Raw genomic sequence first — 27,879 nt, 5'->3', positions numbered from 1 at the left:
GTGAAGCTTCCGCTGGACAAACAGCGTTCACTACAGACAGGGGTGCAATCTCTCCTTCAAGGCCAGTCACACCCCTTGAGGCGCCTCATGCACTTCCTAGGGAAGATGGTAGCAGCAATGGAGGCAGTTCCTTTTGCGCAGTTTCATCTGCGTCCACTTCAATGGGACATTCTCCGCAAATGGGACGGGAAGTCGACGTCCCTCGACAGGAACGTCTCCTTTTCACGGGCAGCCAAGGCTTCCCTTCAGTGGTGGCTTCTCCCCAATTCTCTGTCGAAGGGGAAATCCTTCCTTCCCCCATCATGGGCTGTGGTCACGACGGACGCGAGCCTGTCAGGGTGGGGAGCGGTCTTTCTCCACCACAGGGCTCAGGGAACCTGGACTCCGACAGAGTCCTCCCTTCAGATCAATGTTCTGGAGATAAGGGCAGTGTATCTTGCCCTAAAGGCGTTCCAGCCGTGGCTGGAAGGCAAGCAGATCCGAATTCAGTCGGACAACTCCACAGCGGTGGCATACATCAACCACCAAGGCGGCACACGCAGTCGGCAAGCCTTCCAGGAAGTCCGGCGGATTCTGATGTGGGTGGAAGCCACGGCCTCCACCATATCCGCAGTTCACATCCCGGGCGTAGAAAACTGGGAAGCAGACTTTCTCAGTCGCCAGGGCATGGACGCAGGGGAATGGTCTCTTCACCCGGACGTGTTTCAGGAGATCTGTTGCCGCTGGGGGATGCCGGACGTCGACCTAATGGCGTCCCGGCACAACAACAAGGTCCCAACATTCATGGCACGGTCTCAAGATCACAGAGCTCTGGCGGCAGACGCCTTAGTTCAGGATTGGTCGCAGTTTCAACTCCCTTATGTGTTTCCTCCTCTGGCACTGTTGCCCAGAGTGTTACGCAAGATCAGGTCCGACTGCCGCCGCGCCATACTCGTCGCTCCAGACTGGCCGAGGAGGTCGTGGTACCCGGATCTGTGGCATCTCACGGTGGGCCAACCGTGGGCACTACCAGACCGACCAGACTTGCTGTCTCAAGGGCCGTTTTTCCATCTGAATTCTGCGGCCCTCAACCTGACTGTGTGGCCATTGAGTCCTGGATCCTAGCGTCCTCAGGGTTATCTCAAGATGTCATTGCCACTATGAGACAGGCTAGGAAACCAACGTCCGCCAAGATCTACCACAGGACGTGGAGGATATTCCTATCTTGGTGCTCTGATCAGGGTTTTTCTCCCTGGCCATTTGCCTTGCCCACTTTTCTTTCCTTCCTTCAATCCGGATTGGAAAAAGGGTTGTCGCTCGGCTCTCTTAAGGGACAAGTCTCAGCGCTCTCTGTGTTTTTTCAGAAGCGCCTGGCCAGACTTCCACAGGTACGCACGTTCCTGCAGGGGGTTTGTCACATAGTCCCTCCTTACAAGCGGCCGTTAGAACCCTGGGATCTGAACAGGGTGCTGATGGCTCTTCAGAAACCACCTTTCGAGCCAATGAGGGATATTTCTCTCTCACGCCTTTCGCAGAAAGTGGTCTTCCTAGTAGCAGTCACATCACTTCGGAGAGTGTCTGAGCTAGCGGCGCTGTCATGCAAAGCCCCTTTCCTGGTGTTTCACCAGGACAAGGTGGTTCTGCGTCCGGTACCGGAATTTCTCCCTAAGGTGGTATCCCCCTTTCATCTCAATCAGGATATCTCCTTACCCTCTTTTTGTCCTCATCCAGTTCACCAGTGTGAAAAGGATTTGCACTCGTTAGATCTGGTGAGAGCACTCAGACTCTACATTTCTCGTACGGCGCCCCTGCGCCGCTCGGATGCACTCTTTGTCCTTGTCGCTGGCCAGCGTAAAGGGTCACAGGCTTCCAAATCAACCCTGGCTCGGTGGATCAAGGAACCAATTCTCGAAGCTTACCGATCTTCTGGGCTTCCGGTTCCCTCAGGGCTGAAAGCCCATTCTACCAGAGCCGTGGGTGCGTCCTGGGCTTTGCGGCACCAGGCTACGGCTCAGCAGGTGTGTCAGGCGGCTACCTGGTCGAGCCTGCACACTTTCACGAAACACTATCAAGTGCATACCTATGCTTCGGCGGATGCCAGCCTAGGTAGGCAAATCCTTCAGGCGGCGGTTGCCCACCTGTAGGAAAGGGCCGTTTTACGGCTCTATTACGAGGTATTATTTTACCCACCCAGGGACTGCTTTTGGACGTCCCAATTGTCTGGGTCTCCCAATGGAGCGACAAAAAAGAAGGGAATTTTGTTTACTTACCGTAAATTCCTTTTCTTCTAGCTCCAATTGGGAGACCCAGCACCCGCCCCTGTTCCCTTCGGGCTGTTGTTCTTTGTGTACACATGTTGTTCATGTTGAATGGTTTCAGTTCTCCGAAATTCCTTCGGATTGAATTTACTTTAAACCAATTTATAACTTTTCCTCCTTCTTTCTTTTGCACCAAAACTGAGAAGCCCGTGATGCACGGGGGGTGTATAGGCAGAAGGGGAGGGGCTTTACACTTTTAAGTGTAATACTTTGTGTGGCCTCCGGAGGCAGAAGCTATACACCCAATTGTCTGGGTCTCCCAATTGGAGCTAGAAGAAAAGGAATTTACGGTAAGTAAACAAAATTCCCTTCTTTACTGGACCCAAATATTGGGACTGAGAAGGGGTTGTCAACTACTTTCATATTGATGACCTATGCCATCAATATCAGATCGGTGAGATTCTGACACCCGGACCCTCCCAAACCCCCATTCAGCTGTTTTCAGATCTGCCAGCAGATGGATGTAAACTGTAATTGGTCGTCCTTGAGGCTGCAGCTCAGATCCCATTCACTGCAGTTGTTGCAGAGCTGCAGTACCCAAGAACGACCACTATGCTGTGCTGTTCTGGCTCTTTTTACATTCTGCAGATGCAATCAGCTGATCGGTAGTGGTGATGGCAGACTGACCCCCACAATATAATATTAATGAGCTATTCTAGTGCATGCATGGGTCAGCATTGCTGCCGCTTCACTCCTCAGACTCAGGTATGTCAGAGGATTAAAAAAAAGAAGATTGGTCAAACTTGATGAAGGTGAAGCTGTGATGTAATCTGCTTATTTGTGCGTCCTCGGCTAGTTCCAGTGCTCGCTCTGCACTGCTCTCCAGTGGTCGTGGCATGTATCATAGTATTGCCTGAAGACAAACAACCCCTTTCAGACCTGATTTCCATCTTCACTGTTCTTTTTCGTTGTGTTCTGTCACAGGCTTAGAGCTACATAATGTACGGAGTGATTGACAGCAATGGCGACGTCTGGTCACTTTGTACAGGATCTGTTGGGTGCAGTCATTGTATCTGTCAATTACTGCACTATTTTTTTATTTTTCAGTAAATTTTAACCAAATTGCAGTGGAGCCACCTGAGCAGTGCGATACCTGGAGACTGATTTCTTAGCTGTAATGTTATAGTCTGTATTCTGGCAGCCTGTAGTCTGCACACCTTTTACACAATATATGTGGCTTTTCTATACTTACCGTATTTTCTGGTGTATAAGACGACCCCCAACTTTTCCAGTTAAAATATAGAGTTTGGGATATATATCATATATACTCGAGTGTAAGGGGCACTTTGCTCGCTGCGACATCGGTAACAATGTGTTACCGACGCTGCAGCCATAGTCCCCGCCCCCGTCGCAGGTACGATATCTTGTGATTGCTGCCGTAGCGAACATTATCGCTACGGCAGCTTCACACGCACTCACCTGCCCTGCGACGTCGCTCTGGCCGGCGAACCGCCTCCTTACTAAGGGGGCGGGTCGTGCGGCGTCATAGCGACCTCACACGGCAGGCAGCCAATAGAAGCGGAGGGGCGGAGATGAGCGAGACGTAAACATCCCGCCCACCTCCTTCCTTCCGCATAGCCGGCGTGAGCCGCGGTGACGCAGGTAGATGTTCCTCGCTCCTGCGGCTTCATACACTGCGATGTTTGCGGCCGCAGGAACGAGGAACAACATCGTACCGTCGCAGCAGCGGCATTATGGAAATGTCGGACCCTACACCGATCATACGATAACGACGCTTTTGCACTCGTTAATCTATGTAAAAGGCTTTACACACTACGATGTCAACAGCGACGCCGGATGTGCGTCACTTTCGATTTGACCCCACCGACATCGCAACTGCGATATCGTAGTGTGCAAAGTACCCCTTAGCCGACCCGAGTAATGTCCCCATTGTGCAGTGAAATCCCCTGCTGTAATGTCCCCTGCAGTAGTGAACCCTTTGTTTAATAATGTCCTTCTGCTGTAATGTCCCCATTGTATAGTAATGTTCCCTGTCCTTTATGCAGTAATGTCATCATGGCTTTACTACAGATGAATACTTAACGGCGCCACAAAGCACTCAACTGCAGTAAAGCGTGTCTAATACACAGGGCCGCCGCTACTGTCAGCGCTTTACTGCAGTTGAATGTTTTGTGACGCCGTAAAGTATTCAACTGTAGTAAAGCAATGACGACATCCTGCAGCGGCCGCTTCGTGCACCGGACACTATCACGGAGGGCTCTGTGTGCTTACAGTCTGCAAGAAACAGCTGGAGGCACCGCGGGAACGGAGGAGAGGTGAGAATATCTTTTATTGTGTGTAAAGTGATGACACCCGGCATATAAGACGACCCCTGCTATTGAGAAGATTTTCAGGGGTTAAAAAGTCATCTTATACGCCGGAAAATACGGTATATATATTCTTACACTTTTTTCTTCTCTTAGGGCTCCGGAGTGATAAAAGCAGGATTTGCAGGCGATCAGATCCCGAAATACTGTTTTCCAAACTAGTAAGTTAAGTATTAAAAAAACAGCTGTACATATGTCTCTGCACCTTCTGTACATGTGTAACACAATGTTGTGTTTTCCTCTAGTGTGGGCCGACCTAAGCACATTCGAGTCATGGCTGGTGCCCTGGAAGGAGACTTATTTATTGGACCAAAAGCAGAGGTATGACACTGATGGGCTCCCTCTAGCTGTTTGAGGCATCCCTCTACTATCCAACCCGTTAAATCGTTCGACTGTGTAGCCTAAAGTAAGAAAAAAATGTATAAGTAGTTACCAGACCGGCGCCGCTCCTCCAAGTGGACTTCTGCTGTGATGGAATTCTAAGGCTGCAGCTGATCATTGGCCTCTGATTGGCTGCAGTGGTCACATCACACAGCAATGTCACATGACCGCTGAGGGGCACAGTGCCGACTTCTGAGGAGCGGCACCACACCTGGAGACAAGTATGACGGTTTTCATTATTTTTGACTCTACAGTCAAGTTATTCAGAGGGGAATGTCCAATAGTGAAGACTTCTTTGAGCTGAGAGTTGGTAAAACGCCTTGTACCCTGATTGCCACGTGCGTCTCTGGGATCCAAGAGGAGGGAGAAAGTGAGAAATCCAACATCCGCAAAAATGGAAGATAAAACAGCTGTAATTCCTTCCATTAAAAACAGATACCAAATTTATACTAAAGTATACTCATGATTAAGAGCAAGGTTTGTTTTACTCGAAACGCGTAGACTGTTTCTTCATCTACTTACACATTAATATAAAATTTTGTATCACTGTTTCTAATGGAAAGAATTAAAGCTATGTTTTATCTTCAGTTTTTGTGAATGCTGGATTTCTCACTTTCTCCTTCGTTTTCATTACCACCTTGTAGCCGGCCCAGGAACTGAATGCGACCCACCTACGGCAATATTATCATCTAGAGCGCTCTTACCACTTTTTGTTTCACGCATCTCTGAGATCTCTCAGAACCGCAATTCAGTTTTTTTTTTTTTTGCACCAGCCGTTCCTGGCCACCGGCTGCAACCGGGCTCCATTCATGTTAATGGGGTTGTCTGAAACCGGGAGCACTCTGTGCAGGACTAGCAGCGGTGCTGGAGGTGACTCCCCTCCCCCAGTGATCATTTATTAGTGATATTTTTCCTAGCAATGTGCCATTACAGGGCCTGACTGATTAATAGCCTCTTCACGAGAAGTGACGTACTGGGTACATCATGGACTGTAACAGGTTAATTCCTGCCTGCTGCCGCCAGCAGCGATCACTGCACATGTCAGCAGATTTGAACAGCTGACATGTGCAGCTATCAAGCACGAGTGGATTTGCTACCCAATCGTGCAGACTGCCGTTTGTAATAGGAGAGCTGATTTTCTGCAGATCTCATCTGTGTAGCTGTGATCTGGAGAAATGAATGAGTGATCAGATTGCTGATCCTTATAGCCCCCTAGGAGGACTAGTAAAATAAAATAAAAAAAAGTTCTAAAAAATGTAAAAACCTAAAAGTTCAAATCACCCCTCATTTGCCCATTGAAAATTAATGCTCTACTCTTATACTGCCGGGCCTAAGTGGACATATGGGCACCAGATTACAAATACTGGGCTACAGCGCTGGTGACCAACAGAACTGAAATCCAGTTTGTGATCGGATCTGTAGGATGACTTCAGACTTTTATTAGCGTCCAGAGTCCATTTAGAGAAACACTTCACCGCTGAGGAGAACTTGGTACTTTGCTGATGCTCTTCTTTGAGGGATCCTATTGGTACTATATTGGGCAAAGGGTTTGACTGGAAAAGTAGTAAACCAAAAGACATTTATGGGGTGCGATGTTTAGGTCACTGTGATTTGGCAGAAAATGTATTTTAGAATGAGATTATATTTCATTTTATCCCTTCTCCGTCCAGGAACACAGGGGCCTCCTGTCTATTCGATATCCTATGGAGCATGGGATTGTGAAGGACTGGAATGACATGGAGCGGATCTGGCAGTATGTCTACTCCAAGGACCAGCTGCAGACCTTTTCTGAAGAGGTAAATGAGCACAAGTCTGTACCCGATGAATGTGGTTATCATGGTATAATATATAAAAATACCCTTATACTCGCTGTGCAGTATCTTTGACAATAAACTGTGTTGCTGCTTCGTTTGCCTGGAACACCCAGATAAAAATGGCGGAAATCCATAATCTCGGGTCTCGTCACTGCTACAGTGAGTGGTGGCGAGTGATCTCCAGACTCAGGCCTTTATGCCGATTTATGTGTAATATTTGCTAGTAGTGGTGACTGTATTCAGATACTCAATAAAATATGTCAAAAATATTTTGTCTGATTTAACTCCTTTCACTAGGTGGAAAATCAGGCACCCATTTAGCAGGACAGATGCTTTCAGTGTGTCGTACATGTAAGCCCTCAGGTTGACTTTCACGTCGGACAGTCATTGAGATATTCCTGTGCCAAGAGCATCTCTAATCCTGGTTCTTTGAAAGGAACCTGTCACCAGATTTTGGCCTTCTAAACTAAAACTAGCACCTTGAGTAGGGTCTGTGCTGCATTCCATGAAGGTGCACCGTTACCCCCTGACCTCCCCTGTAGACCCCAAAAATACCTTTATAAAACCTCCCGCCCGGTATGTAAATTATCCGGTCTGCTGGGCATTCTAATCTGCACCTCCTTTCGCCCTCCTCCTGTACTGATTGACTGACGTGGATGACGCCTTGGACGCTGTCCTAAATCTCCATATTCCCAGCTCGCACAGGCACACTTCCCTCTGCCCTGTTGCAAGCAGAGCCGAAAACATAGGTGTACCTGCACGAACCGGCGAGTTCTCTGCACAGGCGCAAGATTTTGCCTGGCGATGTGGATGACATCACCTGCTTTAGCCACACCACCAGGCAAAATTTTGCACCTGCGCAGAGAACTCACCGCTTCGCCCAGGCGCACCTATGTTTTCAACTGTGCTCGCAACAGGGCAAAGCAAAGTGCGCCTGCCCGAGCCGGGAATACGGAGATTTTGCCCGCCTACGTGGACGGCATCCGAGGTGTCATCCATGTCAATCAGCACAGGAGGAGGGCGAAGGAGGCGCAGATTAGGATGCTCATTGGACCGGACTGGACAATTTACATATCAGGTGGGAGGTTTTTATAAAGGTATGTTTCTTCATCGTTCCTTATGGGAGACCCAGACCATGGGTGTATAGCTTCTGTCTCCGGAGGACACACAAAGTACTACACTAAAAGTGTAGCTCCTCCCTCCGAGCATATACACCCCCTGGATGACAAATCTAACCAGTTCAATGCTTTGTGTTCAGGAGGTCACACACACACATGCATTCTCTGATTTTTGATTTTTAAGATTTTTGATTTCAAAGATTTGGAAGAAAAGCGGGTCCAGTCTGGACTCCCGGCATGTCCCTTCTCACCCCACTGTGTCGGCGGTGCTGTTAAGGTTGACTTTACAAGGCTGGAGCCTTCACATGCCGCGCTCCTTCACCATCCCCTGAGGCTCTGGCTTGAAGTGGGAGCCATCACGGTTCTCTCTGCTTTGCAGGAGACCTGTCTCCATCCGCAGCCCTGTCAGGATCCTGCCGGACGGAGCGCTCACACCCCCCCCCCCCAGGGACATGGCCCTGCGTCTCATAAGCTAAGTATTGAGACGTTATTCAGGGGTCCCTTGTACATTTATTGAGGGGGGAGTGTGTTTGTTAACCTTGCTGTGAGTTCTGGCCGGTTCTCTGGGTTTTTTCTGAGAACCGCGCCGAGGGTGCCTGCTCGTCGGCCGCATGTAAAAATCTAGGCCCCGGCTTCAGTTGCGGCCTAGTTTCGTTTTCATTTCCCCTGCATGTCAGTCATGCAGGGGAACAGTGCGGCGCCGCCCACCGGCCGTTCAGCAGAGGGGAGGACACTCCTCTCTGAGGAGATGTTTCCCTCCCCTGTATCTCTCCTTGGCCCTCCGGTTCCCGCTCTTGGGCTAATCCCCGCCCCCCCTCCTCACTCCAGCGCCATTTTATCAGCGTTCTCACACTGATCGGCGCTGGCTGCTGCAGCTACTGCATCCACTGGGGGTCCGAGCTGTGGAATCCGGAGGGCACACAAGAATCGGTCTGGTAAGCCACAACCTCTGGTTGTGGGCTTTATTATACACTCTCAGGGGGTCATTCTAAGGCTGCTTTCACACTACGTCTTTTTAACATGCGTCCTGAACGTTTTTTTGCTGCAAAAGCGGATCCTGCTTTTACAGCAAAAAACGCATGCAAACGCATGTCTTACTTTGCAGGATCCTGTCACTGGATGTTTAGGGGCGGGCATTGGAGTCATGTGATCGGGAGTGAGGGGAACTAAACGTGCCAGACTGGGAGCCGGCATCTGACAGCTGCGAGGCTCGTAACCAAGGTAAACATCGGGTATACTTGCTTGGATACCCGATATTACTTTGGTTACAAGCGTCTGCAGCTGCTAGGAGCCGGGCTCCCTGCACACGTTACCAACGTAAACATCGGGTAACTAAGAGAAGTGGTTACCCGATATTTACCTTGGTTACGAGTGTCCGCAGCTCTCAGGTGGAGGAGAGGGAGGGGGAGAGACAGAGAGGGAGGAGAGAGAGAGACTGATCACGCGAGGCTGGTTTCTGGGCATGCTCAGTAGAGCAAGCAGGATCCTGCCTATCAGCATGCCAGCGTTCACATGCGTTTGCGTGCTGTTTAGTCAGGATCCAGCAATTTGCAGAAGTTGGACGCAGCTCAAAAACGCTACAAGTAGCGTTTTTGAAAGATGTTAAAAAACTGCAAGTTGCTGGATCCTCACTATAACGCACGCAAACGCAGGTGAACGCATGTTAACGCGAGTCCATTGCAAATGCATTGAAATGAAAACGCATTTGCACTGGATCCGTTTCTGGGTTAAAAAAACGTTCAGGACGCATGTTAAAAAGACGTAGTGTGAAAGCAGCCTAAAGGAGTTTATTCTTTACTGCATCCACCTCAGCAGCATGTCTGTCACTAGGAGCAAGGCTGCAAGGCTTTACTCTATATGCACTGCATGTCAGCTCATTCTGCCTGAACCGAGCACATATCCACATTGTGATGCCTGCTCTAACATGGTGGTGCCTCAGCCTGGAGCCTCCTCAGGGGTCCCTCCGGCTGCTCCGGCCCCGGTGGCTGAACCCCCGGCTTGGGTAGCATCTTTTTCCAGAGCTATCTCCCAGTCTTTTGCCGACTCCATGGGACAGCTGTCCCGGACTCTGCTGACCATGCATCAGCCCCCTTCTCAGGGCGCCTCTGCTGCTCCGACTCGCTCTGCAGAGCTAACAGAGCATGTTTTAGGACCCCGTCCTCCTAAACGGAGACGCAGGGACTCTTCTCCTTCCTCGTCCCACGGCTCTGATTCACGAGCTGAATTGCAGGGCGAGGAGGATACTTTTACTGTGGGCTCAGACGCTACCTCTATGTACCCCATTGATTTATCTGAGGGTGATGCGGATGTTAGTGACTTGATTGCATCCATTAACTCCGTTCTGAACCTCAATCCACCAGTGTCAGAGGAACAAGCCTCTCTGGTAGAAAAACACCAGTTTACCTCACCTAAGAGAGCAAGGAGTATGTTTTTTAACCACTCCAGTTTTCAGGCCACTGTGACCAAGCCCAGGGCCTGTCCTGACAAACGCTTCCCAAAGCGTAGTTCTGATGACCGTTTTCCCTTTCCACCAGAAGTGGTCAAGGAGTGGGCTCACTCACCAAAGGTAGACCCTCCGGTGTCTAGAATCTCGGCCCGGACAGTCGTATCTGTGGCCGATGGCACCTCTCTTAAGGATCCCACTGACCGCCAGGTTGACCTTCTGGCCAAATCTGTATATGAGGCGGCAGGAGCCTCGTTCTCCCCGTCCTTTTTAGCAGTGTGGGCTCTTAAGGCAGTCTCTGCTTCTCTGGCGGAGATACATTCCCTCGCCAGGGACTCTATACCCGAGATGGTTGCCTTAACTTCCCAGGCTTCGGCTTTTTCATCCTATGCCATGTCTGCCATTCTGGAGGCTTCTCACCGCACGGCGGTGGCTTCCGCTAATTCCCTCGCGATCCGCAGGATCTTGTGGCTTCGAGAGTGGAAAGCAGACGCTTCTTCCAAGAAGTATCTTGCTGGGCTCCCCTTTGCTGGGTCCCGGCTGTTCGGTGAACAACTGGATGAAATTATTAAGGAAGCTACTGGCGGGAAGAGTACTTCCATGCCACAAACTAAAACCAGGAAACCTGTCCAGGGCAGGAACCAGTCGAGGTTTTGTTCCTTTCTTTCCTCTAACTGGTCATCCTCTAAGCCCTCAGCTTCGTCCACTAACTCAGCCAAGGATCGCAAAGCCGCGTCCTCAGAAGAACGGAGGAGCCGCTGCCACTAAGGCAGCCTCCTCTTGACTATCTGGCTGCGCCAGCAATGTCCTTGGTCGGTGGTCTCCGATCAGTGGGTGCGGGATATCATCTCCCACGGCTACAGGATAGAATTTTCTTCCAGCCCGCCAAACAGATTTTTTATGTCCACTCCCCCCTGCTCCAAAGCCGCCGCCTTCTCACAGGCCGTGGCATCCTTGCAGGCCAACGGAGTAATTGTTCCGGTTCCCGCCCGGGAACGGTTCAGAGGTTTCTACTCAAACCTCTTCCTAGTCCCCAAGAAGGACGGTTCCTTCCGGCCCATCCTGGATCTCAAGCTTCTCAACAAGCATGTTCAGGTGCGGCACTTTCGCATGGAATCTCTGCGATCGGTCATTGCCTCAATGACCCAAGGAGATTTTCTAGCATCCATCGACATCAGAGATGCTTATCTGCATGTGCCAATTGCAGTTTCACACCAGCGTTGGCTACGCTTTGCAATCGGAGAGGAACATTTCCAATTCGTGGCTCTTCCCTTCGGGTTAGCCACGGCCCCTCGTGTGTTCACCAAGGTCATGGCAGCAGTGGTTGCGGTTCTGCATCTCCAGGGGTTGGCAGTAATCCCCTACCTGGACGACCTTCTAGTCAAGGCCTCATCCAGTGCAGACTGTCAGCGGAGTGTCTCGCTCACTCTCGCCACGCTTGTTCAATTCGGGTGGCTTGTCAATCTGCCCAAGTCCACTCTGACCCTGACCCAGGAACTTACGTACCTAGGGATGCAATTCGAGACTCTGCCGGCACTTATGAAGCTGCCCTTAGTCAAACAGCAGTCCCTTCATCTGGCGGTGCGTTCTCTGTTGAAGCCCCGCCGTCATTCCATCAGGCACCTCATGCAGGTGCTGGGTCAGATGGTGGCGTCAATGGAAGCGGTTCCCTTTGCCCAGTTCCACCTGCGTCCACTGCAGCTGGACATTCTCCGCTTTTGGGACAAGCGGACCTCTTCCTTGCACAGGCTAGTGGCTCTGTCGCCACAGGCCAGGAGCTCTCTTCAGTGGTGGCTTCGGCCCCTCTCTCTGTCTCAGGGACGCTCCTTCCTGACTCCGTCCTGGGTGATCCTCACCACGGACGCCAGTCTCTCCGGCTGGGGAGCAGTATTTCTCCACCACCGAGCACAGGGCACTTGGACTCCGTCCGAATCAGCCCTCTCGATCAATGTGCTGGGAATCAGGGCTGTACTTCTAGCTCTCGTAGCCTTTCACCACCTGTTGGCGGGCAAGCACATTCGAGTCCAGTCGGACAACGCGACAGCAGTTGCCTACATCAATCACCAGGGCGGGACTCGCAGCCGCCTGGCGATGTTGGAGGTTCAACGCATCCTTCAGTGGACGGAGGACTCCAAGTCCACCATATCTGCAGTCCACATCCCAGGCGTAGAAAACTGGGAGGCAGATTATCTCAGCCGTCAAACCGTGGACAGCGGCGAGTGGGCCCTGCATCCGGCAGTGTTCCGGTCAATCTGCCGCAAGTGGGGCACTCCGGAAGTGGATCTAATGGCATCCCGGCACAACAACAAGGTCCCGGTTTACGTGGCTCGCTCCCACGATCCTCAGGCCTTGGCAGCGGACGCGCTGGTTCAAGATTGGTCCCAGTTCCGTCTGGCCTACGTGTTTCCCCCTCTAGCTCTCTTGCCCAGAGTCCTGCGCAAGATCAGGATTGAGGGCCGTTGGGTTATAATCATTGCTCCACACTGGCCCAGGCGAGCTTGGTACCCAGACCTGCTCCGTCTGTCCGTAGAAATGCCGTGGCATCTCCCGGACCGCCCAGACCTTCTCTCTCAAGGTCCGTTTTTCCGCCAGAATTCTGCGGCTCTCAGATTGACGGCGTGGCTCTTGAGTCCTGGATCCTGACGGCTTCAGGCATTCCTTCCGAGGTCATCTCCACTATGACTCAGGCTCGGAAGTCTTCCTCGGCCAGGATTTACCACAGGACTTGGAGGATTTTCCTGTCCTGGTGTCGCTCTTCCGGCCATGCTCCTTGGCAGTTTTCTTTGCCGACCATCCTGTCCTTTCTACAGTCCGGTCTGCAGCTAGGTCTATCCCTCAATTCCCTCAAGGGACAAGTCTCGGCTCTGTCGGTATTGTTCCAGCGGCGTATCGCCCGACTGGCCCAGGTGCGCACCTTCATGCAGTGCGCATCTCACATCATTCCTCCTTACCGGCGGCCTTTGGATCCCTGGGACCTTAATCTGGTCCTCACGGCCTTACAGAAACCCCCCTTTGAGCCTCTTAGGGAGGTTCCTTTGTTTCGACTTTCACAGAAAGTGGTCTTTCTGGTGGCCATAACTTCTCTCAGGAGAGTCTCTGATTTGGCTGCGCTCTCTTCGAAGTCACCTTTTTTGCTTTTTCACCAAGACGAGGTGGTTCTTCGGCCGACTCCGGACTTTCTCCCTAAGGTGGTGTCTCCTTTCCACCTTAACCAGGACATTTCATTGCCTTCCCTTTGTCCGGCCCCTGTGCATCGCTTTGAGAAAGCGTTGCATACTTTGGATTTGGTGCGGGCGCTCCGAATCTGTGTCACGCACCGCCGCTCTTAGGCGGTGCACCTCTCTTTTTGTGCTGACCACAGGTCAGCGCAAGGGTCTCTCGGCTTCTAAACCGACCCTAGCTCGTTGGATTAGGTCGGCCATATCCGATGCCTACCAATGTTCTCAGGTGCCCCCACCGCCAGGGATTAAGGCGCACTCCACCAGAGCTGTCGGTGCCTCCTGGGCTTTCAGGCACCAGGCTACGGCTCAGCAGGTCTGTCAGGCTGCCACTTGGTCTAGTCTGCACACCTTTTCGAAGCACTACCAAGTGCATGCTCATGCTTCGGCAGACGCGAGCTTGGGCAGACGCATCCTTCAGGCGGCTGTCGCCCATTTGTGAAGTTAGGTTTTGCCTACTTTTCAGTTCTGTTTATTTCCCACCCATGGACTGCTTTGAGACGCCCCATGGTCTGGGTCTCCCATAAGGAACGATGAAGAAAAAGAGAATTTTGTTACTTACCGTAAATTCTTTTTCTTATAGTTCCGTAATGGGAGACCCAGCACCCTCCCTGTTGCCTGTTGGCAGTTCTTGTTCCGTGTGTTTTCACCGGCTGTTGTTGTAGACAGAGGTTCCGGTTATTCCGGGTTTTACTCTATCTCTACTTATGGGTGGATGTCCTCCTTCAGCTTTTGCACTAAACTGGTTAGATTTGTCATCCAGGGGGTGTATATGCTCGGAGGGAGGAGCTACACTTTTAGTGTAGTACTTTGTGTGTCCTCCGGAGGCAGAAGCTATACACCCATGGTCTGGGTCTCCCATGTCGGAACTATAAGAAAAAGAATTTACGATAAGTAAACAAAATTCTCTTTTTTCGGTTTACGGGGGGATCAGGGGGGTAACGTGCACCTTTTACAGAATGCAGCACAGGCGCTGCTTAAGGTGCTACGTTTATTTGAGAAGACCAAAATCTGGTGACCGGTCCCCTTTAAGATTTTAGATACTTCAATCAATGAAGGGGCTAATTGTTTTTAGGGAAACCCAGCCAACATAATTACCAAGGTTGATGTTCTAGAGGGAAATGCCCCGTTAGTTCTGCCTGTCAGGGCTTATCTTGGGTATTGTACTAAATGGAAAAAAAAAGCTTAGAAAATAAAAATATATCCTAAATCCCCAATAGAATAAAAAAGCTTAAAGAAATAAAAAAATGATGAAGATGGACAACAACCGTGTAACAAAGTTTATTCAGTACGCCTCATTATACATCAGACATTGTGAGAGTTTGACTGTCATTACGCCAACATTTTTCTAATCCTTGGTATGTCTAAATGGTTGTTCCCAAAATAGTAACTTATTAATCATGGGGGTCCGACCACTGAGATCCCCAGTGATCCCAAAAATAGGGGTCTGGATGGCGGCTCTGCAGGGCACAGACTTGAATGTAGCGGAGGTGCAACTGCTCAATTCAAGACAAAACTTTACAGAGCAAATTTTTGGGGTCCTTGGCAGTTCCAGCGGATATATAGGGGATTATTTGTTATTTTGGGAATAAGGCTTTAAAGGGATTATGTCTTCACGTGCTCATTGCCACCCTTCCTACCAGCTTCCTGCCTGCCTGCCAGGGGGCGGTGTGCTCCTGATGATTGACAGTTTGGACCAGTGTCATGGTTGAATTGCTGGCCTGAAATTTGTACCTTCCGATGGCTGGAAGCGGAGGCATCTTTGCATCTGCAGCATAGGAGGAGCACAAGGCACTATAGCTGTCTGGATCTAGTGATCCGGCCAGATTTGCCAGCTCAGTGCCTAGGAACCGGCCTCTGCTGTTCCATTGTAAAGGTGTCTGGTAACTAAGTCATCAAACAATAAACTATACAATCAAGCTTCCTCTTCTTCCTATTTCCACAGCATCCAGTGCTGCTCACAGAAGCTCCTTTGAACCCACGGAAAAACCGTGAACGCGCAGCCGAAGTTTTCTTTGAGACGTTTAACGTTCCAGCTCTGTTCATCTCCATGCAAGCCGTCCTCAGCCTGTAAGTGACTTCTGCACCCCGCCGTGTGTAAATAAGGAAATGACACCGCACGTGACGGGAGGTTACACAGCAGCGTGAGAATAATGCACCGCAAGTAAACAGAGGCGGTATTAATATTACATTATTGCTCTGCTGGTGTCATTGCGGCACATTATATACACTGGTACAGACAGTATTTACTTGGTGTTAACACTAAACCCAAACCTGACAACTGATCCCTGCTGGAAATTCCTCAAATTGAGTCACTCAGGGCTCGGACGATCTAACCTGAAGGAGGCTTTAGAGAATGTTCACACTTATTATTTGCAGCAGATTTTTCTGTACCAAAAACCAGAGTAAAATACTCAGGAAAACGCAGCGTAAAATACTCACACGTTTGACGCGGTTTTTATTGTTCCCATCCATATGAATGTATAATAAAGGCTGGTAAAATTGACATGTTGCAGATTGTAAACTACTCTTTTACTACGAAGAAAAACGCTGCTTAAATTAAACACTTTTTTTTCTTTGTCGCTCCATTGGGAGACCCAGACAATTGGGTGTATAGCTTCTGCCTCCGGAGGCCACACAAAGTATTACACTTTAAAAAGTGTAACCCCTCCCCTCTGCCTATACACCCTCCCGTGCATCACGGGCTCCTCAGTTTTATGCTTTGTGTGGAAGGAGGCACACATCCACTCATGCATTCTCATATTAGTTATATCGGTTGGAAGAAAAGTGGGCCCCCACGGGGCCCCCGGCATGTTCCCTTCTCACCCCACTACGTCGGCGGTGCTGTTAAGGTTGAGGTACCCATTGCGGGTACAAAGGCCGGAGCCTCATGCCGTTTTCCTTCACCATCCCTTAGCGGCTCTGGGAGAAGTGGGATCCTGACCAGTCATCCATTTACTGGGACCGTGCTCCCTCCGCAGCCCCTGTGGGAATCTGCCGGACAGGAGTCTATTCATCCTCAGGGACCGGGCCCTGCATCTCTAAGGTACTCTGTGTCCCCATGGGGGCTGTGCATGGAGCGCCTTCATCCCGGACGCTGCAGCAGCTGCTGATTTGTGAAGACCAGCGGACTTCCGCGCCGACCGCGCCTGCTTGTCGGCCGCGGTCTTAAATTTAGTCCCCGGCTTCATTGCGGCCTAGTAGCAAAACTCCCGCCCCCGGGCCTGTCTGTCAGGGGTAAGGGCGGGACTGCCGACCTGACGTCGGATGTGAGGGCCGTAGCATCCTGTATGTTTCCTCCCCCCTCACTGATCACTGTGGGGACCCCAGATTCCCGCACTTTTCTAGCGCCGCCCACGGCTCCACTCCTCCCCAGAGAGCTCCGGCAGCCATTTTTTTTTGGCATTCTGCCGGTGGAGGATTTCCAGGAAAGAGCTCTGCAACTCTGGGAGACCTAAGGCAGGGAATCTGGAGGACACACGCTCCGCTTTTTAGCGGTCGGTAAGCCACACCGGTCACCCGGTGCTGGTCCCCTTAGGGTGCCGGAATAGATACTATATATTTATATATTTCTGTTCGGTCGGGCTATATACCTTTTCCCATATACCCTCAGTGATCACTCTCCTAGGAGACAACAGCATGTCGTCCACAAGGAGCAAGGGTGCCAAGGCACAGGGTTATTTTGCGACCTGTACCTCTTGTGCGGCTATGTTACCTGCGGGTTCCACCTACCCTCACTGTGAGCAATGCTCGACCCCTGTTTTGCTTGCTCAGCCGGAGCCTCGGTCACTAGTGGGCCCCTCGGCTCAGGTAGACCCCCCTGCTCCCCCTGTCCAGGCGGCAGGGACAGAGTTTGCCGTTTTTGCTGAGAAACTCTCTGAGTCACTTTCACAATCCATGGCTCAGTCTATGGACAAATGGTCTGCCAAGCTGCTTGAAGCTTTGCAGTCCAGACCGGTCCTTACACAGGCCCCGGGCCCTGTTGGATCGTCTCCTCCAGGCCCCTCTCTGTCCGCGCCGCAGCGCGCTCCCAGGGGGGGCCCTAGGTCTCACGTGGAGGACTCCTGCCCGGACCACAGTCCCAGACCGGCTAAGCGGGCTTGCTGGGAATCTTCCCCGACTTCTTCACGCTGCTCGGGTTCCCAGCTTGAGGACTCTCTGGAGGACGAGGCGGACGTCGCAGCTCAGGGCTCTGACCCTGACGTTGCTCTCAATCTTGATACACCTGAAGGGGACGCCCTAGTAAATGACCTTATCTTGTCCATCAACCAGGTGTTAGATCTATCTCCCCCGCCGCCACCTGTACAGGAGTCGACTTCTCAGCAGGAGAAACACCAGTTTCGGTTCCCTAAACGTACACGGAGTGCGTTTTTCGATCACTCTAACTTCAGAGATGCTGTCCAGAAGCCCAGAGCGGTTCCGGACAAGCGCTTTACTAAGCGCCTTACTGACACACGTTACCCCTTCCCCTCTGACGTAGTTAAGGGTTGGGCTCAATGTCCCAAGGTGGATCCTCCAGTCTCTAGATTGGCGGCTAGATCTGTGGTATCGGTTGCAGATGGCTCATCGCTAAAAGATGCTACTGACAGGCAGATAGAGCTCCTGGTGAAATCCATCTATGAAGCCACGGGCGTGTCTTTTTCCCCGGCTTTTGCAGCCGTGTGGGCACTCCAAGCTATCTCAGCTTGTCTGGCTGAGATTAATGCGGTCACACGTAATTCTGCTCCGCAGGTTGCGTCTTTGACTTCTCAGGCGTCAGCTTTTTCTTCCTACGCCATGAACGCAGTTCTAGACTCTGCTAGCCGTACAGCGGTGGCATCCGCTAATTCTGTGGCAGTCCGCAGGGCCATGTGGCTGCGCGAATGGAAGGCAGACTCGGCTTCCAAGAGGTTCTTAACCGGTTTGCCGTTTTCTGGCGACCGATTGTTTGGCGAACGATTGGATGAGATTATTAAGGAATCCAAGGGAAAGGACTCCTCCTTACCCCAGTCCAAACCGAAGAGACCTCAGCAACGGAAAATACAATCGAGGTTTTGGTCCTTTCGTCCCTCCGCCAAGCCCCAATCCTCTTCGTCCAGCAGGCCGGAGAAAGGCCAGAGGAACTCCTATGCGTGGCGGGCTAAGTCACGCCCCCAAAAACCCGCCGGAGGCAATGCCTCCAAGGCAGCCTCTTCATGACTCTTGGCATCCCCGAACCGCATCCTCGGTCGGTGGCAGGCTCTCCCGCTTTTGCGACGCCTGGTGGCCACATGTTCAAGACCGATGGGTGAGAGACATTCTGTCTCACGGTTACAGGATAGAGTTCAGCTCTCGTCCCCCGACTCGTTTCTTCAGAACCTCTCCGCCCCCTGCGCGGGCCGATGCACTTTTTCAGGCGGTGGACGCTCTGAAGACAGAAGGAGTTGTGATCCCTGTTCCCCCCCAGGAACATGGTCGCGGCTTTTACTCCAACTTGTTCGTGGTGCCAAAGAAGGACGGTTCATTCCGTCCCGTTCTGGACCTCAAACTACGCATCGATGTCACAAGGAGACTTCCTAGCATCGATCGACATCAAGGATGCTTATCTCCATGTGCCGATCGCACCCGAACATCAACGTTTTTTGCGTTTCGCCATCGGGGACGAACACCTTCAGTTCGTGGCATTGCCTTTCGGCCTGGCGACAGCCCCACGGGTGTTCACCAAGGTCATGGCATCTGTTGTGGCGGTCCTACACTCTCAGGGCCACTCGGTGATTCCCTACTTAGACGATCTTCTAGTCAGGGCACCCTCTCAGATGGCGTGTCAAAACAGCCTTACCGTCGCTCTGGCGACTCTCCAGCAGTTCGGGTGGATCATCAACTTCCCAAAATCCAAGTTGACACCGACCCAATCACTGACTTACCTCGGGATGGAGTTTCATACTCAGTCAGCGGTAGTCATGCTACCGCTGGACAAACAGCTTTCTCTGCAGGCAGGGGTGCAATCTCTTCTTCGGGGTCAGTCACACCCCTTGAGGCGTCTCATGCACTTCCTGGGGAAGATGGTGGCAGCGATGGAGGCAGTGCCCTTCGCGCAATTCCATCTGCGGCCACTCCAGTGGGACATTCTCCGCAAATGGGACATGAGGTCGACTTCCCTCGACAGGAACGTCTCTCTTTCCCTTGCAACCAAGACGTCACTTCAGTGGTGGCTCCTTCCCAACTCTCTGTCGCAGGGAAAATCCTTCCTACCCCCAACCTGGGCTGTGGTCACCACGGACGCGAGCCTGTCAGGGTGGGGGGCGGTTTTTCTCCACCACAGGGCTCAGGGAACCTGGACTCCGGTAGAGTCCTCCCTTCAGATCAATATTCTGGAGATAAGGGCAGTGTATCTAGCCCTATTGGCTTTTCATCGGTGGCTGGAGGGCAGGCAGATCCGTATCCAGTCGGACAACGCCACTGCCGTCGCATACATCAACCACCAAGGCGGCACTCGCAGTCGTCAAGCCTTCCAGGAAGTCCGACGGATTCTGCAGTGGGTGGAAGCCACAGCTTCCACCATCTCCGCAGTTCACATCCCGGGCGTAGAAAACTGGGAAGCAGATTTTCTCAGTCGTCAGGGCATGGACGCGGGGGAATGGTCTCTTCACCCAGACGTGTTTCGAGAGATCTGTCGCCGCTGGGGAACGCCGGACGTCGATCTCATGGCGTCACGGCACAACAACAAAGTCCCGGCATTAATGGCCCGGTCTCAAGATCACAGATCTCTCGCGGCGGACGCATTAGTTCAGGATTGGTCGCAGTTTCGACTGCCTTATGTATTTCCTCCTCTGGCGATGCTGCCCAGAGTGCTGCGCAAAATCAGGTCCGACTGTCGTCACGCCATTCTCGTCGCCCCAGATTGGCCGAGGCGGTCGTGGTACCCGGATCTGTGGCATCTCACGGTGGGTCAACCGTGGGCGCTCCCAGACCGCCCAGACTTGCTGTCACAAGGGCCGTTTTTCCATCTGAATTCTGTGGCCCTCAACCTGACTGTGTGGCCATTGAGTCCTGGCTCCTAGCGTCCTCAGGGTTATCTCAAGATCTCATTGCCACCATGAGACAGGCCAGGAAACCAACGTCCGCCAAGATCTATCACAGGTCTTGGAGGATCTTCTTATCCTGGTGCTCTAATGGTTTTACTCCCTGGCCCTTTGCCTTACCCACTTTTCTTTCATTCCTTCAATCCGGAATGGACAAGGGTTTGTCTCTCGGCTCTCTCAAGGGACAAGTATCGGCGCTATCCGTATTTTTTCAAAAGCGTCTAGCCAGGCTTCCGCAGGTCCGCACGTTCCTGCAGGGAGTTTGCCACATAGTCCCACCTTATAAGCGTCCGCTGGAACCCTGGGACCTTAACAGGGTGCTAACGGCTCTTCAGAAACCACCTTTCGAGCCGCTGCGGGATGTCTCTTTATCACGTCTTTCGCAGAAGGTGGCATTTCTAGTGGCAGTTACATCGCTCCGTAGAGTGTCGGAGCTGGCAGCGCTGTCATGCAAAGCCCCCTTCCTGGTTTTTCACCAGGATAAGGTGGTTCTGCGTCCGGTCCCGGAATTTCTCCCTAAGGTGGTATCCCCTTTTCATCTCAATCAGGATATCTCCTTACCTTCATTTTGCCCTAATCCAATTCACCAATGTGAAAAGGATTTGCACTAATTAGATCTGGTGAGAGCACTCCGGCTCTACGTGTCTCACACGGCGCCCCTGCGCCGTTCAGATGCGCTCTTTGTCCTTGTCGCTGGCCAGCGTAAGGGTTCGCAGGCTTCCAAGTCAACCTTGGCTCGGTGGATCAAGGAACCGATTCTTGAAGCCTACCGTTCTTCTGGGCTTCCGCTTCCTTTGGGGCTGAAAGCCCATTCTACCAGAGCCGTGGGTGCGTCCTGGGCATTGCGGCACCGGGCTACGGCTCAGCAGGTGTGTCAGGCAGCTACCTGGTCTAGTCTGCACACTTTCACGAAACACTATCAGGTGCATACCTATGCTTCGGCAGATGCCAGTCTAGGTAGGCGAGTCCTTCAGGCGGCGGTTGCCCACCTGTAAGAGGGGGTCGTTTTCGGCTCTTTTTATCGAGGTATTCTTTTACCCACCCAGGGACTGCTTTTGGACGTCCCAATTGTCTGGGTCTCCCAATGGAGCGACGAAGAAGAAGGGAATTTTGTTTACTTACCGTAAATTCCTTTTCTTCTAGCTCCTATTGGGAGACCCAGCACCCGCCCCTGTTCCCTTCGGGCTGTTGTTCTTTTGTGTACACATGTTGTTCATGTTGAATTGTTCTTTTGGTTCATGGTTTTCAGTTCTCCGAACATCCTTCGGATTGAATTTACCTTAGACCAATTTATAAGTTTCCTCCTTCCTGCTTTTGCACCAAAACTGAGGAGCCCGTGATCCACGGGAGGGTGTATAGGCAGAGGTGAGGGGTTACACTTTTTAAAGTGTAATACTTTGTGTGGCCTCCGGAGGCAGAAGCTATACACCCAATTGTCTGGGTCTCCCAATAGGAGCTAGAAGAAAAGGAATTTACGGTAAGTAAACAAAATTCCCTTCTTTTAATACATTTTACTTGTGTTTTTTCCTCATTCATTTGAATGGGTGAAAATCGCTGCCAGAACTCTCATGCTCAGATATAGCAACATGTGATAATAAAACTTAACCTTTAATTGGGTTATTTAAAATAACGTGAATACATACAGTGATCCAAACACCAATTAAAACCAGAAAAATGTTGAGGCCAATATGGTTCATGTATTTATGGTGCCAACATATTTCAATATACAGGGGAACGGATACGTTCGCCCTTTACAAACAACACAGGATGGGTAGGGAGATCTTGTGCACAATTGGCTATTACGGCACCGCTAATGAGCTGGATTATTGCTGGGTATATGTAGCTTACAGGACATATGTATGATCACAATGAAAATAGTATGCCAATTAACCCAGTCAGCGCTAGTACCATTAGGCTTAAATGGATGAAAATAATTGCCCAGCTATAAAATTACACTAATGTAACGTACCATCAAAGGACAATTTAAGCAGAAACATGCACCATAGATTGTAATATCCAGAAGATGGTGACTCCTAAATGGATATACTATGCTAGATACCAATTATATCTTAAGGCAAGGAGCATGTAATAAGAAAAAACAATGCAGTATCAAGACCACTTAAAGTGGAACAATCTCGCCCAATCCTTTCGTCTCATGGATGGATCAAAGTTCTCCCGTGTTGTTTAGTCCAAGTACCGGCACGGTGGGAGTAGTGGCTTGGTCACTAGCCCTGTCTGGGATTAAACTGACCCTTTAGTTATCCACAATGACTCCCGCCCTTACAAGGGCAGTCCACAGCTGGCCCTGTTGTGGCTGACCCTTAGTAGACCCTTATTGTGCACAAGATCTCCCTACCCATCCTGTGTTGTTTGTAAAGGGCGAACGTCTCCCGTTCCCCTGTATATTGAAATATGTTGGCGCCATAAATACATGAACCATATTGGCCTCAACATTTTTCTGGTTTTAATTGGTGTCCGGATCACTGTATGTATTAACGTTATTTTAAATAACCCAATTAAAGGTTAAGTTTTATTATCACATGTTGCTATATCTGATTAAGTCGTACATGTTGGAATTCTCCTCTAATACCTACTGGTTTTGAATTGGTGCTATATTCAGGTCCAGAACTCTCATGCTACAGCTGTGAAAAAAGCAAACACTTTAATGTTTAACCCCTTACTGATATAAGACGTACCGGCATCCTATGTCTGCTCCCTAACTTTGATGCAGGCTCACACGCTGAGCCCGCATTTTTTCCTGCACATGTCGGCTGGTCTGATCAGCTGAACATGTGCCTCTAACAGGCGTGGGTGGATTGCCCGCTCCTTCTAACTAGCTAAATCCTGCTGTCAATCTCTGACAGCGAGATTTAACGTATGTCGGCAGGGTGCACACAATCCTCCACTCCCATCGGTGGCCCCATGACGTGAATGCGGGGAGCCGATGGGTTGACATGACAGCTGGGGGTCAGCTGTTGTCTCCTGTGTCTGTCATGACAAATATTTCTGTGAACGCCGGCTACAAGCAACATATAGAAGACGGCATGTCTGCTACACAGAGCGGTGCTGATGCTGATGCAACGCTCTGTACAGGACAAGTGATCGGATGATCGCAGCTTCAAGTCCTCTAAGGGGACTAATAAATACAATAAAATGTGCACATTTTTTTTTTTTATTATTATGATAAAAACCACAAGTTCAAATCACCCCCCTTTTGCCGTATTGAATATAAAACAATAAAAGATACACATAATTGGCATTGCAAAGTTCAGAAATGCCTGATCTAACAAAATGTAAAATAAACTAATCCAACCGGTAAAGGGCGTAATGAGCAAAAAAATCAAAACGACAGGATTTTTTTTTTTTTTTTTTTGGTCGCCGCGACATTGCAATAAAATGCAATAAAAGATCACATCTACCAGAAAATGGTATCAGTTTAACCAACAGCTCTGGGCACAAAAAAGAGGCCATCACACAGCCCCAGATCCCGATGAAAATGTTATGGGTCTTCGAAAATGGCTTCAAAAGTACCATTTCTTTATCGTTCCTATGGGAGACCCAGACCATGGGGTGTATAGCTACTGCCTCCGGAGGACACACAAAGTTACTACACTCAAAACGTGTAGCTCCTCCCTCCCAGTATATACACCCCCTGCTAGCCAGTCCTAGCCAGTTTTCATGCTTTGTGTCAGGAGGATCACACACACACACATGCATCCTTTTTTGATTTTCATTTTTTCTACAGATTTGGAAGAAAAGCGGGTCCACTGGACCCCCGGCATGTCCCTTCACACTCCCCTGGCGGCAGTGCTGTTAAGGTTGATTCAGGGCAAGAGCCCTTCATGCCGCGCTCCTTCACCATCCCATGCTGGGGCTCTGGCTTGAAGTGGGAGCCAACACGGTTCTCACTGCTTTGCAGGAGACCGGCCTCCATCCGCAGCCCTTTGACAGGACCCTGCTGGACGGAGCACTGGACCCCCACCCCACCCAGGGACTGGACCCTGCGTCTCAAAGCTAAGTATAGAGACGTTATTCAGAGGGTCCTTCTGCAATGTGGGGCACTTTATTAGGGGGACAGTGTTTGACTTTGATAATGCTGCTTTTACTGTGTTTCCGGCCGGTTCCACTGTTTTTTTCTGTGTACCGCGCCGATGATGCCTGATTTTCGGCCGCATGTTTAACTCTAGGCCCCGGCTTCAGCCGCGGCCTAGTTTCGTCTCGTTCCCCTGCATGTCAGTCATGCAGGGGGACGCTGCAGCGCCGCCCAACCGCCGCTCTGCACAGGGGAGGACACTCCTTGTTGAGGAGATGATTCCCTCCCCTGTACATTTCTTAGCCCTCCGATTCCCGCTCCTGGGTTAACCCCCGCCCTCCCCCCTCACTCTAGCACCATTTTCTCAGCGTTCTTAGTACGCTGATCGGCGCTGGCTGCTCTGCAGTGCAGAGGGAGTGAATATCTGGCTGGGGGTCCAGGCTTGGAACCTGGGGGGGCACTCACAATAGCGGCCTGACAAGTCACAACCTCTGGTTGTGCACTTTTATATACTATCAGTGCATTGTGAAGGAGTTAATTCTTTATTATAGAACCTCCTCCTCAGCAGCATGTCTCACTAGGAGCAAAGCTCCAAGGCTGTACACTACATGTTCTGCATGTAGGCTCATATTGCCTGAACCGGCACAGACCCATACTGTAATGGTTCTTAGGTGGTGGTGCCTCAGCCTGGAGTCTCCCCAGGCTGAACCCCTGTCTTGTGTTTTCTAGACATTCTAGACACAGCCCCCCACCTCTGCAGCAGGTCTCACAGAGCGAGGCTGCAGGCTGTTTTTTATTATCCACTGCTGGTAGTCTCGTACGGCTGTACCGAGCTCATAACCGCTGTGGCCCCTCAGCTTGGAGGCTCATGCATGGTCCCTCCAGCTGCTCCGGGTTCGGTGGCTGACCCCTGGGGGAATCTCTTTTTCCAGGGGTCGGCTGTCCCGGCATCCGCTGAGCATGCAACCCCCTTCTCAGGGCGTTTTCTGCTTGCTCAGCAAAGCTCACAGACCCCGTCCTCCTGACAGGGAGACGCAGGGTCCCCTGTCCTCCCCGTCCCGCAGCTCCGATACGAGCTGACTCACTGGACGAGGAGGATGTCTCTGTCAGGGGCTCGGACGCTGCTTTACGTACTTTGATCCGTCCGTTGATGACGGGGATGCGAATGATTAGATTGCGTCCATTATACTTGTATTGGACCTCCATCCGCCTGTATCAGGGGAGTATTCCCCGCTGGCAAAAAGGCATCAGTATACCTTTAACAAGACGAGGAGTGTGTTCCTTAACCACTCCAGTTTTCAGCCCGCTGCGTCCAAGCCCGCAGCCTGTCCTGCAGATCCCACAGCGGGGTTCTGCTGCCTGTCTCCCCCTCCCATCAGAGGTGGTCAAGGAGTGTACTCATTCGCCAAGCGTGGCCACTCCGGTGTCCAGACTTTCAGCCCGGATAGTTGTATCAGTGGCTGACGGCACCTCTATAAGGATCCCACGGTACATTAATTTTGTACTGGACCTCAATCCGCCGGAGTTACCTTATCTAGGTGAACACAACGTGTGTTCCTTAACCACTCCAGTTTTCAGGCCCCTGTGACCAGCCCAGGGTCCGCTCTGACAGTCGCTTCCCATGAAGCGTGATTCTGAGGACTGGGTTTCCCCCGTCCACCAATGGTGGTCAAGAGGTGGGCTCATTCACCTCAGGTGGCTCAGCCCGGACCGTTATGTCAGTGGCTGATGGCTCCTCAGAGGAGATGCATTCCCCCACAGGGACTCTATGCCCAAGACGGTTGCCTGAACTTCCAGACTTCAGTCTTTCCATCCTCTGCCAAGTCTGCCATGCTGGACACCGCACAGCGGTGGTTTTGGCTACTTTCCTCGCTATCCGCAGGTGTGGCTTCGGCCATGGAAGGCAGATGCCTCTATAGAGGTTCCTTGCTGGGCTCCCCTTTGGTGGGACCAGTCTCTTCGGAACCAACTAGATGAAATTTAGGAAGCTCTCGGCGACGAGAGTTCTTCCTTGCCACAAACCTAAACCAGGGCAGGAATCAGTTGAGGTTTCGGTGGTTTCCGTTCCTCCTTCTGATCGTCCTCTAGCTCGGCCTTAGTTCATAGAACCAAATGGCTTGAAGCTGCGTCTTCAGAAGACCGCAGGAGATGCTACCACGGAGTCAGCTTCCTCCGAGCTATCTGGCCACGCCAACCACCTCCTTGGTCGGTGGCAGGCTCTCTCCACTTGGCGACGTATGGTTCTACCACGTCTCCGTTCAGTGGGGGCGAGTTTATATCTCCCATGGCTACAGGATGGAATTCTGTCCACCCGCCAAACAGATTTTTTTCTGTCAACTCCTCCCGGCTCCAAGGCCGCCGCCTTCTCACAGGCCGTGGCATTTCTTGCAGGCCAACGGAGTAATTGTTCCGGTTCCCGACTGGGAACGGTTCTGAGATTTTTGCTTAAATCTATTTCTAGTCCCCGAAGAGGGCGGTGCCTTCCGACCTGGATCTTTAGCTTTTCAAGCATGGTCAGGTGTGGCGTTTTCACATGGAGTCTCGGTCTTGTTCCGTGTTTTTTTTCACCGGATCAATCAAGAACCCAAGGAGATTCCCTAGCAGCCATCGGCATCAGGGATGCCTTTCGGCAAGGGTCAATCGCAGTTTCACACCAGCGTTGACTACGTTTTGCCATCGGAGTGGTCCAATTCGTGGCTCTTCCCTTGGGGTTAGCCACGGCCCCTCGAGTATTCTCCTTGGGGCTGCTGTGATTAGGGTCCTGCACCCCTAGGGATTGGCAGTGATCGTTTGCCCTGGACGGTTTTCTTCTCGGGGTTTCATCCAGTGCTGACTCTTAGTAGAGTACTTCGCTTACTCTCGCCACTCTAATCTATTCGGGTGGCTTGTCATTCTGTCCAGGTCCACTCTGACTTCGCACCAGAGGTTTTCAGGGACGCAATTCGAGACTCTGTCGGCACTTGTGAAGCTGCTCTTAGTCGATCAGTAGTCCCTCCGCTGGCGGTCGACGTCGTTCTATCAGACACCAAATAAGGTGCTGGTCAGACGGTGGCGTCAATGGAAGCGATTCCTTGCCCAGTTTCTCCTGCGTCCTCTGAGACTGGAGGGTTTCCGCTGTATACGCGACCTCCCTCCTTCTCGGAGTGGTGGCTTCGCCACTGACCAGGGGCTCGTTGCAGTGGTGGTTTCGGCCACTCTGTCTCAGGGA

The 27,879-nt window shown here is 51.3% G+C and overlaps 1 protein-coding gene across 1 annotated transcript in view; it reads left to right on the top strand.

Annotated features, from left to right (window-relative positions):
- ACTR1A (actin related protein 1A) overlaps window positions 1-27,879 on the top strand; it is a 56,590-nt gene that overhangs the window by 9,044 nt on the left and 19,667 nt on the right. Inside the window, exons 2-5 of the mRNA XM_075348598.1 lie at window positions 4,721-4,785; window positions 4,870-4,945; window positions 6,676-6,801; window positions 15,544-15,668. Coding sequence (XP_075204713.1) covers window positions 4,721-4,785; window positions 4,870-4,945; window positions 6,676-6,801; window positions 15,544-15,668 — 392 coding nt within the window. The remainder of the gene's footprint in view (window positions 1-4,720; window positions 4,786-4,869; window positions 4,946-6,675; window positions 6,802-15,543; window positions 15,669-27,879) is intronic.

This window comes from Anomaloglossus baeobatrachus, chromosome 5, assembly GCF_048569485.1.
Source record: "Anomaloglossus baeobatrachus isolate aAnoBae1 chromosome 5, aAnoBae1.hap1, whole genome shotgun sequence".
Lineage (NCBI taxonomy): Eukaryota > Metazoa > Chordata > Amphibia > Anura > Aromobatidae > Anomaloglossus > Anomaloglossus baeobatrachus.
Note: the sequence above shows the minus strand (reverse complement) of the source record. Positions and strands in the feature narration are given on the sequence as shown.